This window comes from Meleagris gallopavo, chromosome 21 (assembly GCF_905368555.1).
Source record: "Meleagris gallopavo chromosome 21, MGAL_WU_HG_1.1, whole genome shotgun sequence".
Lineage (NCBI taxonomy): Eukaryota > Metazoa > Chordata > Aves > Galliformes > Phasianidae > Meleagris > Meleagris gallopavo.
The window spans coordinates 5,308,243-5,319,711 of record NC_139424.1 but is presented as its reverse complement, the minus strand read 5'-3'; the positions used below and the strand labels follow the sequence as shown (position 1 = coordinate 5,319,711).

Here is an 11,469-nt window from a genome sequence, read left to right as displayed (position 1 = left end):
TTGGTGGGACGGCGCCCGCCTCGTCGGGGCGGCTCCGGACGGGGCGGGACGGGGCGGAGCGTTCACGGGGCCACGTCCGGTGGCGGCGGGGCCGATGGCGGAGCCAGCGCAGGGCACGGAGCCGCTGTGGCGAACGCCTCCGGGCCGCCTGGCCCCGCCGCACGTCTACCGCATGGCGGAGGCGTTGGGCGCCGAGCTGCGCCGTCTCTCGGGCCGCTTTGGACCCGACGCCGTGGCCGGATTGGTGCCGCCGGTTGTGCGGTTGCTGGAGCTGTTGGAGGCGTTGGTGGCGCCGGTGGGCTCCGAGGGTGAGGCACTGCTGGCCGAGCGGCAGGATGAGGAGGTGAGTGGGGCGGTGCTGGGAGCCTTGGGGAGCAGGGAACTGTTCCCGGTGCCTCCCCGGGCGCCTTCCCTCAGGGAGGTGCTCACCCCTCTGCCGTGTCCCTGCGGGCAAGTGCCTCGCGTGGCTCTTCTTCCTTGGCGTTTATCCTTGTGAAGGTGTCCTCGGGGGCGGTGCTGTCCCTTGGGGTTGGCTTAGGGCTGACTGTCCTTCGTTCCTCGGCGTGGCTCAGACCAAGCTGTCGCCAGCCCCCCAAGCCCGGCCCTGACCCAGCTGTCCCTGTCCCCCAGGACCTGGAGCAGAGGCTGTGGGAGGCCGAGCGCCGGGAGCGAGCCCTGCGAGGCCGCCTGGCCCAGCTGGAGGAGCAGAACCAGCAGCTCCTGGGGCAGCTGGCGGAGAGCCACCACCAGGAAGGTGGGTGTCTGGTGAGCTTGGGGTGCTCTCCCACCACCGCCTGTCCCCGTGGGAGCGCTGCCTTCTGCAAGCCACGGAGTCCCCAAGACTCCCATAGGTTTTGGGGCGGAGTATCTTTGGCATGAGTTGAGATCCCAGGAGGTGACAGGAGGGTGGTGGGGACGGGCATCCCAAGGATGTCTTTGGGTCCCTGGAGCTGCTCACACTCATTCCCCCGTTCTGGGCACAGACAGCACAGTGCGGAAGGAACGAGAGGTGATGCTGCGGCTGAAGGAGGTGGTGGACAAGCAGAGGGATGAGCTTCGTGCCCAGGCTCATGAGATCGTCTGCAAGAGCCGAGACACGGAGGCGGTGAGTGCCTGGGGACCTGCTTTCATGTCACCTCCCCTGGGGCTGATGTTGCTACTCGTGATCCCGCTGGGGCAGATGCCATTCCCACACTGCGCTGAGGTCCTGGGTGGTGGCCAAGCAGTGCTGCTGTGCCTCACTCCTGGTTGTCATTGCCCTTCCAGCTGCAGGAGCAGCTGCACCGCTTCATGTCCATGAACGAGGAGCTGCGGCACAAAGTGGCCGTGGTGCAGGCGCAGCTCAAGAGCACTCTGGAGAAGAAGTCGGACCTGGAGGCCGCTGTGCTGCAAACCCAGAGGGAAATGAGCAGGAGGAGCAGGGCTGCCCCCGAGGCACCGCTGCCACAGCCCAACCAGGTGAGCTGGAGGACCTGGGGCTGCCAAAGCACGGCTCTGGGGGCTGCGCTTCACCCCTCATGCTGCCCATCCTCAGGAAGGAGCAGCACCACTGCCTGCGGAGCAGCCGCCGTGCCAGGATGCGGGCAGGAGCCCGGCTCAGTGCTGCTTCTCCATGGAAGAGCTGCAGCAGATCCTGCAGGAGCGGAACGAGCTGAAGACCAACCTGTTCCTGGTGCAGGAGGAGTTGGCCTATTACCAGCGGTGAGCCCTCCAAGAGCCCCATCCCTCCTGTCCCTGTAGCACTTTATGGCCCATCAGAGTGCTCCTGGCAGCCCCAGGCAGCATTTACTTGCAAAGCTCTCAGCTAACCCGTGGGCAATCCCTGTTCCAGGGAGCTGCTGAATGAAGAGAGAATCCCCAGCTTCTTCCTGGACGCAATGAAGTCGACAATCAAAAAGCAGAGAAGAAAAATCAGAGCCAAGATGCTGGGGACGGCAGAGGAGTCAGCAAGTAGGTGAGTCGAGCTGCAGGCAGCATGGAACGTCCTGCACACTGCCCCTGGTGCTTCTGTGCACTCTGGCACTTGTGAGAGATCAGCCCTGGGCTCTGGCCTCGTCCCTGCCTCCTGCCAGAGAGCAAAGGTTCAATGCCTGTGCTGGGTGCCCTGGCACAGTGCTGCGGGGCTGGGCTCTTTGCTGATGCTTTCACATCATTGTCACATGTCACATGCCTGCTCCATGTGTGCTGCTCTTCCTTGTATGGATATGACAGCGGGGAGGAAAGGTGGTGGGGCACGTAGTCCATGAGCTGTGGAAATCGCACTGGGGATGTTCCCTGCAAGACATCTTTGGGTAGCATTTGTTCCAGATCTGCTCAGCACCAGGAGGGGAAGCAGAGCTGTATCTCACTGCCTTGCATGGGTTTTAATAAAGGTCTCAAGAGGGCTGAGCTCTTCTCTGCTATTCCAACCTCCTGCAGCTGCTGCTTGCATTGGGGTGCACGGGGGGTCTGTGCAGCCTGGAGCAGATCTGTGGCTGGAGCTGAGGCCACATCTCAGCCCGTAGTGGTCCTGGCTCTGCTGTTGGTGCTGCATGGAGCAAGCAGGGCAGGTTTGCTTGGCAACGCTCATGGCTGGGGCTTGCTGGTCTGGGCTGGTTGGGGTAGGGATGGATCCTCCCCACCTGCCCAAACCCTTTATGAGAGCTGTGGGAGAGGCAGAACAAGATTTTCAGGAGAGCAGGGGGTTTCCCCCAGTCAGCACAGCTTGTTTTTTCCTTATTGTTTTTCCCTCATTGGTGGGAGCTGTGCCCTTGTATGCCCAGAAGTCTGAGACACTGCTCACCTTCTGCCCACCCAGAGTGTCTCCTGCTCTATGAGTTCCTTCCCTGCCATCCTTTGGGGTGCCATCCTGCTGTTTTTCAGGTCTGGCTGTCCCCAACATCACCCCATGCTGCAGCTGGTGTTGCTGATGGTACCCCTGAGGCTGAGCTCGAGCACAGCCCTGGCATCTCTGCAGGGCTGGGGATGCCCTATTGCAGCCTCACCAGGCAATGGCAGCAGCCACAGTTCCCCGAGCAATGTGCCAGGGCTGGGTGCCCACAGGCTGCAGCGTGGGCTGTGGCTTCTGCTGCTGCGGCCAGCTGGGACAAAGCAGCTGCTGAGCAAGTGTTGGGCTTTGGAGCTGCCTTCTGAGAAGAAATCTGTGGGCTGGAACAAAGCAGTGGCTTTGGGAAGCGGCAGATGGTGAGGAATTGGGGAGGACAGCACTCAGTCTGGGTTTTGTTCCCACTTTGTGCTGCAGCGACGAAGAGGAGGGCGCCTGGCTCCCTGCTCGAGGTGCAGACTGTGTGGATGCTCCGCCTCCAGAATCCAAAATCAGGAGCTTGTAAGTTCCATCCCACACTCAGGTACTGGTGGGGTGGAGATTTTTGGCTCAGCTGTGCGCCCAATCCCTGCTGAGCTCAGTGCCTATCCCAGGACACTGCTGCAGAACAGGGTGTGCTTGGATCCTGGGGGTGCCCCTTTCCTTGGGGCTGCCGCATAGCTGCACACATGGAGGGAGGATGGGATGCAGCTGCTTCCCAGAAAGACTCCTCTCCCCCACGCCTGCTATCTGCTCTCTCCACAGCTTTGGGTTATGGTATCAGGGCAGCAGCAGCAAAGACCCCCCCATACCCAGCTGCTCCGGAGCCTGGGAAATCATCGACTCACTGGACACACAGCAGGAGCAGGTGGGAGAGCACAGACCAGAGCAAGCCACACCAGCACTCTGACCCTGTTGGATCTGACCATGGCATCACCTGCAGCCACAGAGCACAGTGTGGTGCACAGCTGGGATGCTCAGCCGGCACAGAGCAGCTCGGCACCTCCGGGCACCTTGCCCCATCCTGCCCCACGTGGGTGTTTCACATCATCCCTTCCCAACATCTTCCTATCCCTGCAATGTGAAGATGGAGGGCTGTCTGGGTGCTGCCCTGCGTTCCCTGCGCCGGGCTGAGCACGCACTGGTGAGGGCTGGGTGGCCTTTGGGAGCACGTTTCGGATGTGGGTAAATTGGTTTTGTGCTGGGACTTGTTCCTGCTTCTGGAAATTGGAAAAATTCAGCAATCTTCGTGCTTATGGGGGCACAGCCATCCACATGGATCAGGTTCTTCCCAGCTCTGAGACTGGAATCAAAAATAAACTGGGCTCTTGTTTCTCTGACGAGGTGCCCACTGCAACCTCTGCTCTGTCTTTGTATTGGAAGGAGTCCGGCAAGCAGCTCAGTGGGCTTTGGGGGCTGTTCCCCAGCACAGCTGTGGTTGTGCCATAGTCCATACACAGAACTGGGCTGGGGACAGAGGTTCTGGGTGCTCCTAATGAACCATGATGGGAATTGGGGCCACCGGGGCACAGCGTTGGAGGCGCACGAGTTAAATCCCATACGGGGAAACCCCGGCTGGCTGTGCTCAGGAAGGAAAAAGGTGTTTCCTGTGCATCTGCTGACACAAAGCTCCTGTGGGACGTGCAGTGGGATGGAGTCAGCAGCGGCAGCAGGCCCCGGAGCCTGCCTGGATTTAGGCCAACCCAGGGCACGCTGCGTTCCTGGGGGACACCCAACTCCATCCTGGACCTGGACTGCAGAAAAGGGGTTGGCTGTGCCCTGGGGTGGATGGCAGAGGGGAGGGGGATGCCTTGGGGACATGAAGGACATCGGCTCAAACAGCCTCAGGGGGCAGTTGGGTGGGCCATGGGGCAGTGCCCGGCGGGTGCTGTTCCCTGTGTGAGGGGGCTGAGCCCTGTGCCGTGCATTCCCTTGGCAGCAAAGGTCAGAAACAGACAAGGCCATGGCATTCTCTGCCTCCTCCTTCCCCCTGCACCCTTGGCATGGGGCTGGGACGCCTCCTCCCGCGTTTCCTCAGGAAGAAACCAAGGCTGGCGGGAGGAAGAGGCTGAGCCACAGGAGAGAAACCCACGGACAGACAGACGGATGGACAGACGCAGCCCCGGCGGGATGGCGAGCACCCGCCTGCTGCTCTGCCTGCAGCTGTGGCTGTGGGTGCAGGGCTCTGCCCAGGAGCTCGACCCCAACGGCAGGAATGTCTGCAAGGTGGGCAGGTAGGTGAGACCGCATCCCCTCTGCCTGCCCCTGGGCCTTCAGGTAGAGTGATGTGGGATCCTCCGTGTGTCCTTCTGTGCGTGGAGCCCAGCAGCTCAGGGCACGGGGAGCACGGCGATGTCGGGGGCTCTGGGCACCCAAATCCCTTCTCTGTGGGGTTGTTTCCCATAGATCAGGAGAGCGTGGGGACCATAGATCAGGAGAGCGTGGGGACAGAGGGGGAACGCGGAAGTGTTGGTAATGCTACCACCATTAACGCTGTCAGAAATGCAAAATGGAAGCAAATCCTAAATGGGATTGGGACAGATGGCCGTGCTGTTTTATCTGTTTCCTCTCCCATTGATCTCCATCAACGCAACGCATTTGTGTCAGTGTTTTTAGGTACTAGCAAAGCTCTCCCAAAATACCGGGGGATCCATTTGGGCTCTGTAGCTGCAGTGCCAGCAGTATTAAGCACTGCTGCTCCAGAAGCCAGCCCTGAAGCTCAGCAACGACTTAAATTTCCTTCTATTTTGCTGGCTTCCTTCCTGAGCGAGCCCCCGCAGCCTCATGGCTTCCCCGTGTGTGAGGCCGAGCCCGAGGGGAGCGTTCCTCTTCTGCTTCTTGTTCAAAGCCCTGAAGCTGAAGGCAATGTCCCCAGCCCTGGGCAATGGCTGATGTGCCCCCACTCTGTCCCACAGCCCTGCCGTGAACCTGGCGTGCTGCCCCGGCTGGAAGCAGGAAGGGCGGGAGTGCACAGCCGGTAAGTGATGGGCGACACTTGAAATCTTTGTCCCCTAAAAATCTTCATCCCCACCTTTTTCCTCCTCGCTGCCCACCCTGTGGTGTTGCAGGGAGCCCCGGGTGCTCTTTGTGCTGGTGGTGAGAACGGGGGAGACCCCGCAGTGGATGGGGTGGTGGGGTCCCACCCGGTGACATGCCAACCCTGCTGCCACAGCTCTCTGCGAAGGGGAGGACGCCTGCGGGCCGCGAGAAGTGTGCGTGAGACCTGGGCTGTGCCGCTGCAAACCAGGCTTCTTTGGTGCAGATTGCAGCTCCCGTGAGTGCTTCGTCTCCCTCCTAGCAGCCTGCCCTGGGTGCTAGGTCATCTCCTTATTGTTACCTCCTTCCCTCCACAGCCTGCCCTGCACAGTACTGGGGTCACGACTGCAAGCGGCTCTGCCTGTGCCACCCCGGTGGGACGTGTGAGGCGGAGAGCGGGCGCTGCACCTGCAACCCCGAGCGCTGGGGAGAGCTGTGCCAGTTCCGCTGCCCCTGCGGCCCCCACGGCCGCTGTGACCCCACGACTGGAGCCTGCCGCTGTGAGCAGGGCTGGTGGGGTCCTGACTGCAAGAGGCAGTGCCAGTGCAACCTCGCCACCTCGCGCTGCGACCCTCTCACCGGGCACTGCCATTGCCGGCTGGGCTGGTGGGGAAGGAAATGCAGGTTCAAGTGCTCCTGCAACCTCTCACCCTGCGTCCAGGAGACGGGCAATTGCAAATGCAAGGCTGGTTTTTGGGGGTTGGCTTGCCAGTGGCACTGCGACTGTTTGCACGGCTCCTGCAACCCTCTCAACGGGCATTGCAGCTGTGAGCCAGGTTTCCAGGGCAGGAGCTGCCAGGACCCCTGCCCAGCAGGGATGTATGGGTCCCAGTGCGTGCACAGGTGAGCTTGGTGACAGCAGGGACACGGGGTGGGGGTCGGTGTGGTTGCATCCATCCCTTTGGCTGGGCAGGGAGATGCATCTGGAGGTGGGGGTTCAGAGTGGTTGCAGCGCTGGTGTTGCCCCTAAGAAGCATCCTGCTAATGCTAGAGGAGAACTCTGGCATCATCCTAAAATCCTGGCACCATCCCTAGAGCAATAATACAGTGTTTATCCCTGCTTGGCTTCTGCCCTGGGGTTATTATAGAACCTTAAATGCTGTCAGGAATATTCACAAAAACCCAAGTGCTACTGAATGCAACTGTGGGGGGAGAACTGCGTTTGGGAGGGGTGTCAAGGCTTCACTGCCCCTGTGTCCACGCAGCTGTGGGAACTGCAAGCACAACCAGCCCTGCTCATCCGTGGATGGCTTCTGCCTGGAGTGCCAGCCTGGCTGGAACGGGACCCTGTGTAAGGAACGCTGTATGCCTGGCTTCCATGGCCAAGGCTGCCTCCAGCCCTGCCCACACTGCCGGCAAGGGGATATCTGTGATGCAGAGACCGGTTCCTGCCCACGCTGTGAGCCTGGCTGGACAGGACCCAGGTAACCCCGTAGGAGGGGCAGGATGTGGTGTTGGTGCTGGTGATGGGGGTCCTGGTGACATCTCTCTCTCCCATCAGCTGTAACAGCTCCTGCCCTGCAGGGACATTTGGTGATGGATGCCAGCTGCTGTGCCCCGAGTGTGTCTGGGGGAGCTGTGACCCTGTGTCGGGTGATTGCCTCTGCCAGGCTGGCTACTGGGGAGCCAGGTAAAATGGGGAGCAGGGCTGGGAGCTGCTGGTCCCGGGGGTATTTCCCCTCCTTTCCTCTCTCTTTCAGCTGTAATGACACCTGCCCAGAGGGCTTTTTTGGGGTGAACTGTTCCTCCCCCTGCCAGTGCTCACGAGGAACCTGCCACCCTGCACAGGGCAACTGCATATTGAGTAAGAGCAGCCCTAAATTCACTCCTTGGTGCTGGGTGAGGGTCCGTGACATCCTCATCAGGGATGGGGATGCTGCGGTGGATCCATCTGTGGACACGCTGATCCCATCTTCCCCACACAGGTGTGACAGACCATGCAGCTCTGGCTGCTGCCATCCTCATCCCTCTCCTCCTGCTGCTGCTTTGTGTTGTTTGCTGCTGCTGCGGTGCTGGCCCTGCGGATGCCAGAGACAGGTATCAGTGCAGGTATTCCCCTTCGCTGCTAAACCCTTTTTCCCCTTCTCCCATTCATGCCACATCCCCACACAGGGCGGCCGTGCCGGATGACGATGTGGTGGCCAGGATGAAGCACCATGTGCATGTCGTGCTGGCCAATATCAGTGCTATGATGCCTTGCTTCGCCCTCAACAACTCCAAGCTTCCCAAAGTCACAGGTGAGAAAGCAGACCTGCTGCCAGCCCTGTTTTGTGGCATGGAGCCTGCCCGGCCCCTCTGCATGGCCACCAGACCTCATCTACTTGTTGTCTCCTCCCCAGTTTCCCACCACGATGCAGAAATCCCCTTCAACCCCAGCTTCATTGAGTCGCCATCAGCCGCGTGGGCTTCAGACAGCTCCTTCTCCTCCTTCGACACCGACAACGAAGGGCCAGAGTACTCCGTCCCTCCCAGAGAAGGTGAACATGGCTCCATATCCCCTCCCTGCTGCACAGTCCCGCTCCCCACAGCCCTTGTGCTTTCAAGGATATGCACTAGGCCCAGGCCATTATTTTTATTCCCCCATTTTCCCCTCCGCAAGGATGAGCCAAGGCCATACTTGGCCTCATGCAGTGTGATGTGCCCCGCAGCCCCATTTCCTAACGTGCTCCTGGAGGCGACCCTATGGCACCAGCATCCTCGTCCCTGAGCCCTAATGTATCCCCATCCCCAAGGCCTAGGGCTGCCCGTATCCCCACCCCTGGGGTTAACACCCCCTCCTTGTTCCCACAGGGGTCCCACTGCTGTCAGGGGCCGAGCTGCAGGCCGGGATGCCCCCTCCCAGCGAGGCGCTCCCTGACCCCACCGCCTTCAGCTCTGAGGATGTCTCGCAGCCCTTCACCATTCCCCGCACCTCCAGCATCGCCAAGGCCAAGCGGCCCTCTGTCTCCTTTGCTGAGGGGACAAAATTCAGCACAGCGGAGACCCCCAGCCCTGGGCGGAAACCGAAAGCCATGTGGGGGCCATCCAAGCTGTCCCTGCAATCAGGAGATGTGGGGATGGAGATCTCCGCTGAGCAGGCAGCCAGCGATGGTTACGAGAGCCCTGATCCCCTCAGCAAAGGGGACGAAAGCCATCGGCCATCACCTCGGGCCACGCCGGGGGGCCGCCGGCGGATGATCACCAACACCAGACACGTGGCCCAAAGGGTGGAAGCCCTGGAAGCGGCTGCAAAAAGGGGCAGCTGGGATGGGAAGAGGAAGGAGCCCAACGTCACCACCATCTACATGACGGTGGGGACGGCTGGGCAGGACCCCAAAGCTGAGGGGGGTGTTGAGGGTCCGGTGCAGGCCGTGCTGAAGCGACTGGGCAGCTTGCAGAGAGGAAGGTGGGCTGCCAAGGAGGAGCCCATGGTGAGGAGGAGCATGGAGGGCATCCAAAAACCACCCCGCCGGGCCCTGGCACAGCGTAGGGATTCGGCAAATGGCTGCAAACAGAGGGAGAGTGTGCCGGGGGCTCCTGGTGAGCTGTGCCCTGGAAAAGAGCAGCATCCTCCTGGGAAGAGACAGTCCTTCCCACTGGAATCGACAAAAAGCACTGGGGGCCAGGATGGGGTTGGTGAGGGCCTCGGTGCTGCAGAAAGGGGCAAAAGCCTTGAGCTGGCCCTAAGTGTGGAAACGAAGGGCCAGGTTGCCCAGGAGGAAGAGCCAAAATATGAGAATGTGAGCAGCAGAAATGAGGACGCACCAACCAACCCTGCGACCACCTGAGCCCCCAGACCCGAGGCTGAGGCACAGGGTGACTCACAGGACCCTTTGGGTTGTTCCCAGCCTGGGGGAGCTGAGATCCCCCCAAGCTGGGCATGTGGAGCCTTCCCCTTATTGCCCTTCCCTTCGTGCCGTGCTTCATGCAGCATCCAGCTGTGTGCAGCCCCAGCAGGTCGTGGTGCTTCGGAGCTGTTTTCCACCTCCTCCATTCTTTGTCCTCCACAAAAGCTGGATGGGAAATGACTTTTTGTGGGTGCCCTACCCTGCATCGCCACGGTGCTGAGAGGTGGTGAGGATGCTGCCGGGTGCTCGAGGAGCCACAGCCCTCCCAGGAGCTGGGTTTGGATGTATATAGGTGCTACAAGTTTTGTGTACATCCTTCTGTTATTTCAAGTGGCACAATGTGGAAATAAAATGTGGAAATAAAAAGGAGTTTGGTTTCCCAGCTGTACCCAAAATCAAGACACGGTTAGGAATATTTCCCCCAAGTGGGGCAGCTGCCAGCACCTTTAGGCTTTTGTTTTATTGTTTCAATTTCTGGTTCCGCTCAAACAATTCTCAGCTCTCAGTAACAGGGATGAAGAGCACAGGGTGGGATGGGAGGGCACACCTTGCTGATTTGGGGTTCGGGACAGCTGGGCAAGGAGCTGCTGTGCAGAATGGGCTTTGCCTCTTCTCCTTTTGCTTCCCATGGGAGCCTGCCTGTGATGTGAGGCACCCGATCCCCATAGGCTCACACAGAGCAGCTTCCAGCACTCCTCCTCCTTAGGATCTCATCAGCATCGTGTGTGTAGCACCAGATATTCTGGGACACAAACAGGACGTGCAGCCCTCAGCTCTGCTCAGGCCACTCCTTGTTTTGAAGCTATTTTAAGGCAAGGAAAGACCCACGGTTTATTTGGATGCAGCCTTTAGCAGTTGAATACGTTCAGCCTGAAGTCACCACCATGTTGGGGATCCACTCTGAGCACTGCATGCAGACAGCTGGCAATGTCCCAATGTAAGAACAAGTGTCCTGTTTTGAGAAATCACTACTGCTTGCAAAGCTTGCACACTGATGTGCCCAAAGCTGAAGTACCTGCACCCCTCAGTGATGGCAGGAGGAAGACAAGCAGATTTTGGCCACAGCACAGCCCTGCAGTGCCTCCAATGCCCCACAAAACTTTATCTCTAGACGTGGAGGTGTGAGCCAGCCAGCCAGGATGCCACATCCCACTTCCAGCCCCAGTCACTCTGTGTCTCTGTGCCAGCACTGCTTTCCCTCCCTCCCTGCTGTTTACTCATTCCCTGGTGTATTTATAGAGGGCAGCAGATCACCCCACAGCTCCTCGTTTCCTTCCAGAGCAGCAGAGCCAAGTCCTGCTGCGCTCCCTCCAGCACAGCTCCATATCCCTTCACCCTCCCAGCACCTCCCGTGTTTCCGAGCTCCCGTGGCCTCACACCAACACCCTCACCCCTTCCACCAGCCCTGCACGGCTCTGTTTGTTTGCTTTGTGCCTTTTCTCTCTAATTGCTCTGGCCCAAAGCCACCACCCCGCTGTTATAATCCTTATTTCCCCAGCAGGGAGCTTCATTTTGCACATCCACCGCAGCCCCATCAGCCCTGGTGGGTGCACATCTGTCTGTCTGGACTCTCTGCATCCATCTGTCCCTTGGCATCTGTCCATCCAGACCTTCAGCTTTTGCTGAACAAACCCGTAGACGCTTTCTTGCTCTGAGCTCCCTTTGGCCAACAGAAATCCCCTCCCATGGTGTTTTCTCTGGGGATGGGACCTCAGATGGCAGCAGGGCCACTGAAAGATAATAGAAGCTGGGAAGTTACTGCAGGCAGTGTCCAAGCTATGGGGCTGGTGGGATCACAGTCCC

At 59.8% G+C, this 11,469-nt stretch overlaps 2 protein-coding genes across 2 annotated transcripts; both read left to right on the top strand.

Moving 5' to 3' along the window:
• Window positions 1-36: 36 nt before the first annotated feature.
• On the top strand, window positions 37-4,164 carry RILP (Rab interacting lysosomal protein). Its single transcript, XM_010721724.2, has 8 exons — window positions 37-343; window positions 631-754; window positions 984-1,105; window positions 1,267-1,458; window positions 1,535-1,701; window positions 1,832-1,954; window positions 3,242-3,325; window positions 3,569-4,164. The coding sequence occupies exons 1-8, from the start codon at window positions 95-97 to the stop codon at window positions 3,711-3,713; spliced, it is 1,206 nt and encodes a 401-aa protein (XP_010720026.2). The 5' UTR covers window positions 37-94; the 3' UTR covers window positions 3,714-4,164.
• Window positions 4,165-4,315: 151 nt separating this feature from the next.
• On the top strand, window positions 4,316-10,032 carry SCARF1 (scavenger receptor class F member 1). The gene is made up of 11 exons (XM_010721726.4): window positions 4,316-5,037; window positions 5,719-5,780; window positions 5,976-6,077; window positions 6,157-6,682; window positions 7,045-7,263; window positions 7,341-7,469; window positions 7,540-7,643; window positions 7,765-7,876; window positions 7,952-8,076; window positions 8,179-8,316; window positions 8,630-10,032. The coding sequence occupies exons 1-11, from the start codon at window positions 4,592-4,594 to the stop codon at window positions 9,604-9,606; spliced, it is 2,940 nt and encodes a 979-aa protein (XP_010720028.2). The 5' UTR covers window positions 4,316-4,591; the 3' UTR covers window positions 9,607-10,032.
• Window positions 10,033-11,469: the final 1,437 nt, after the last annotated feature.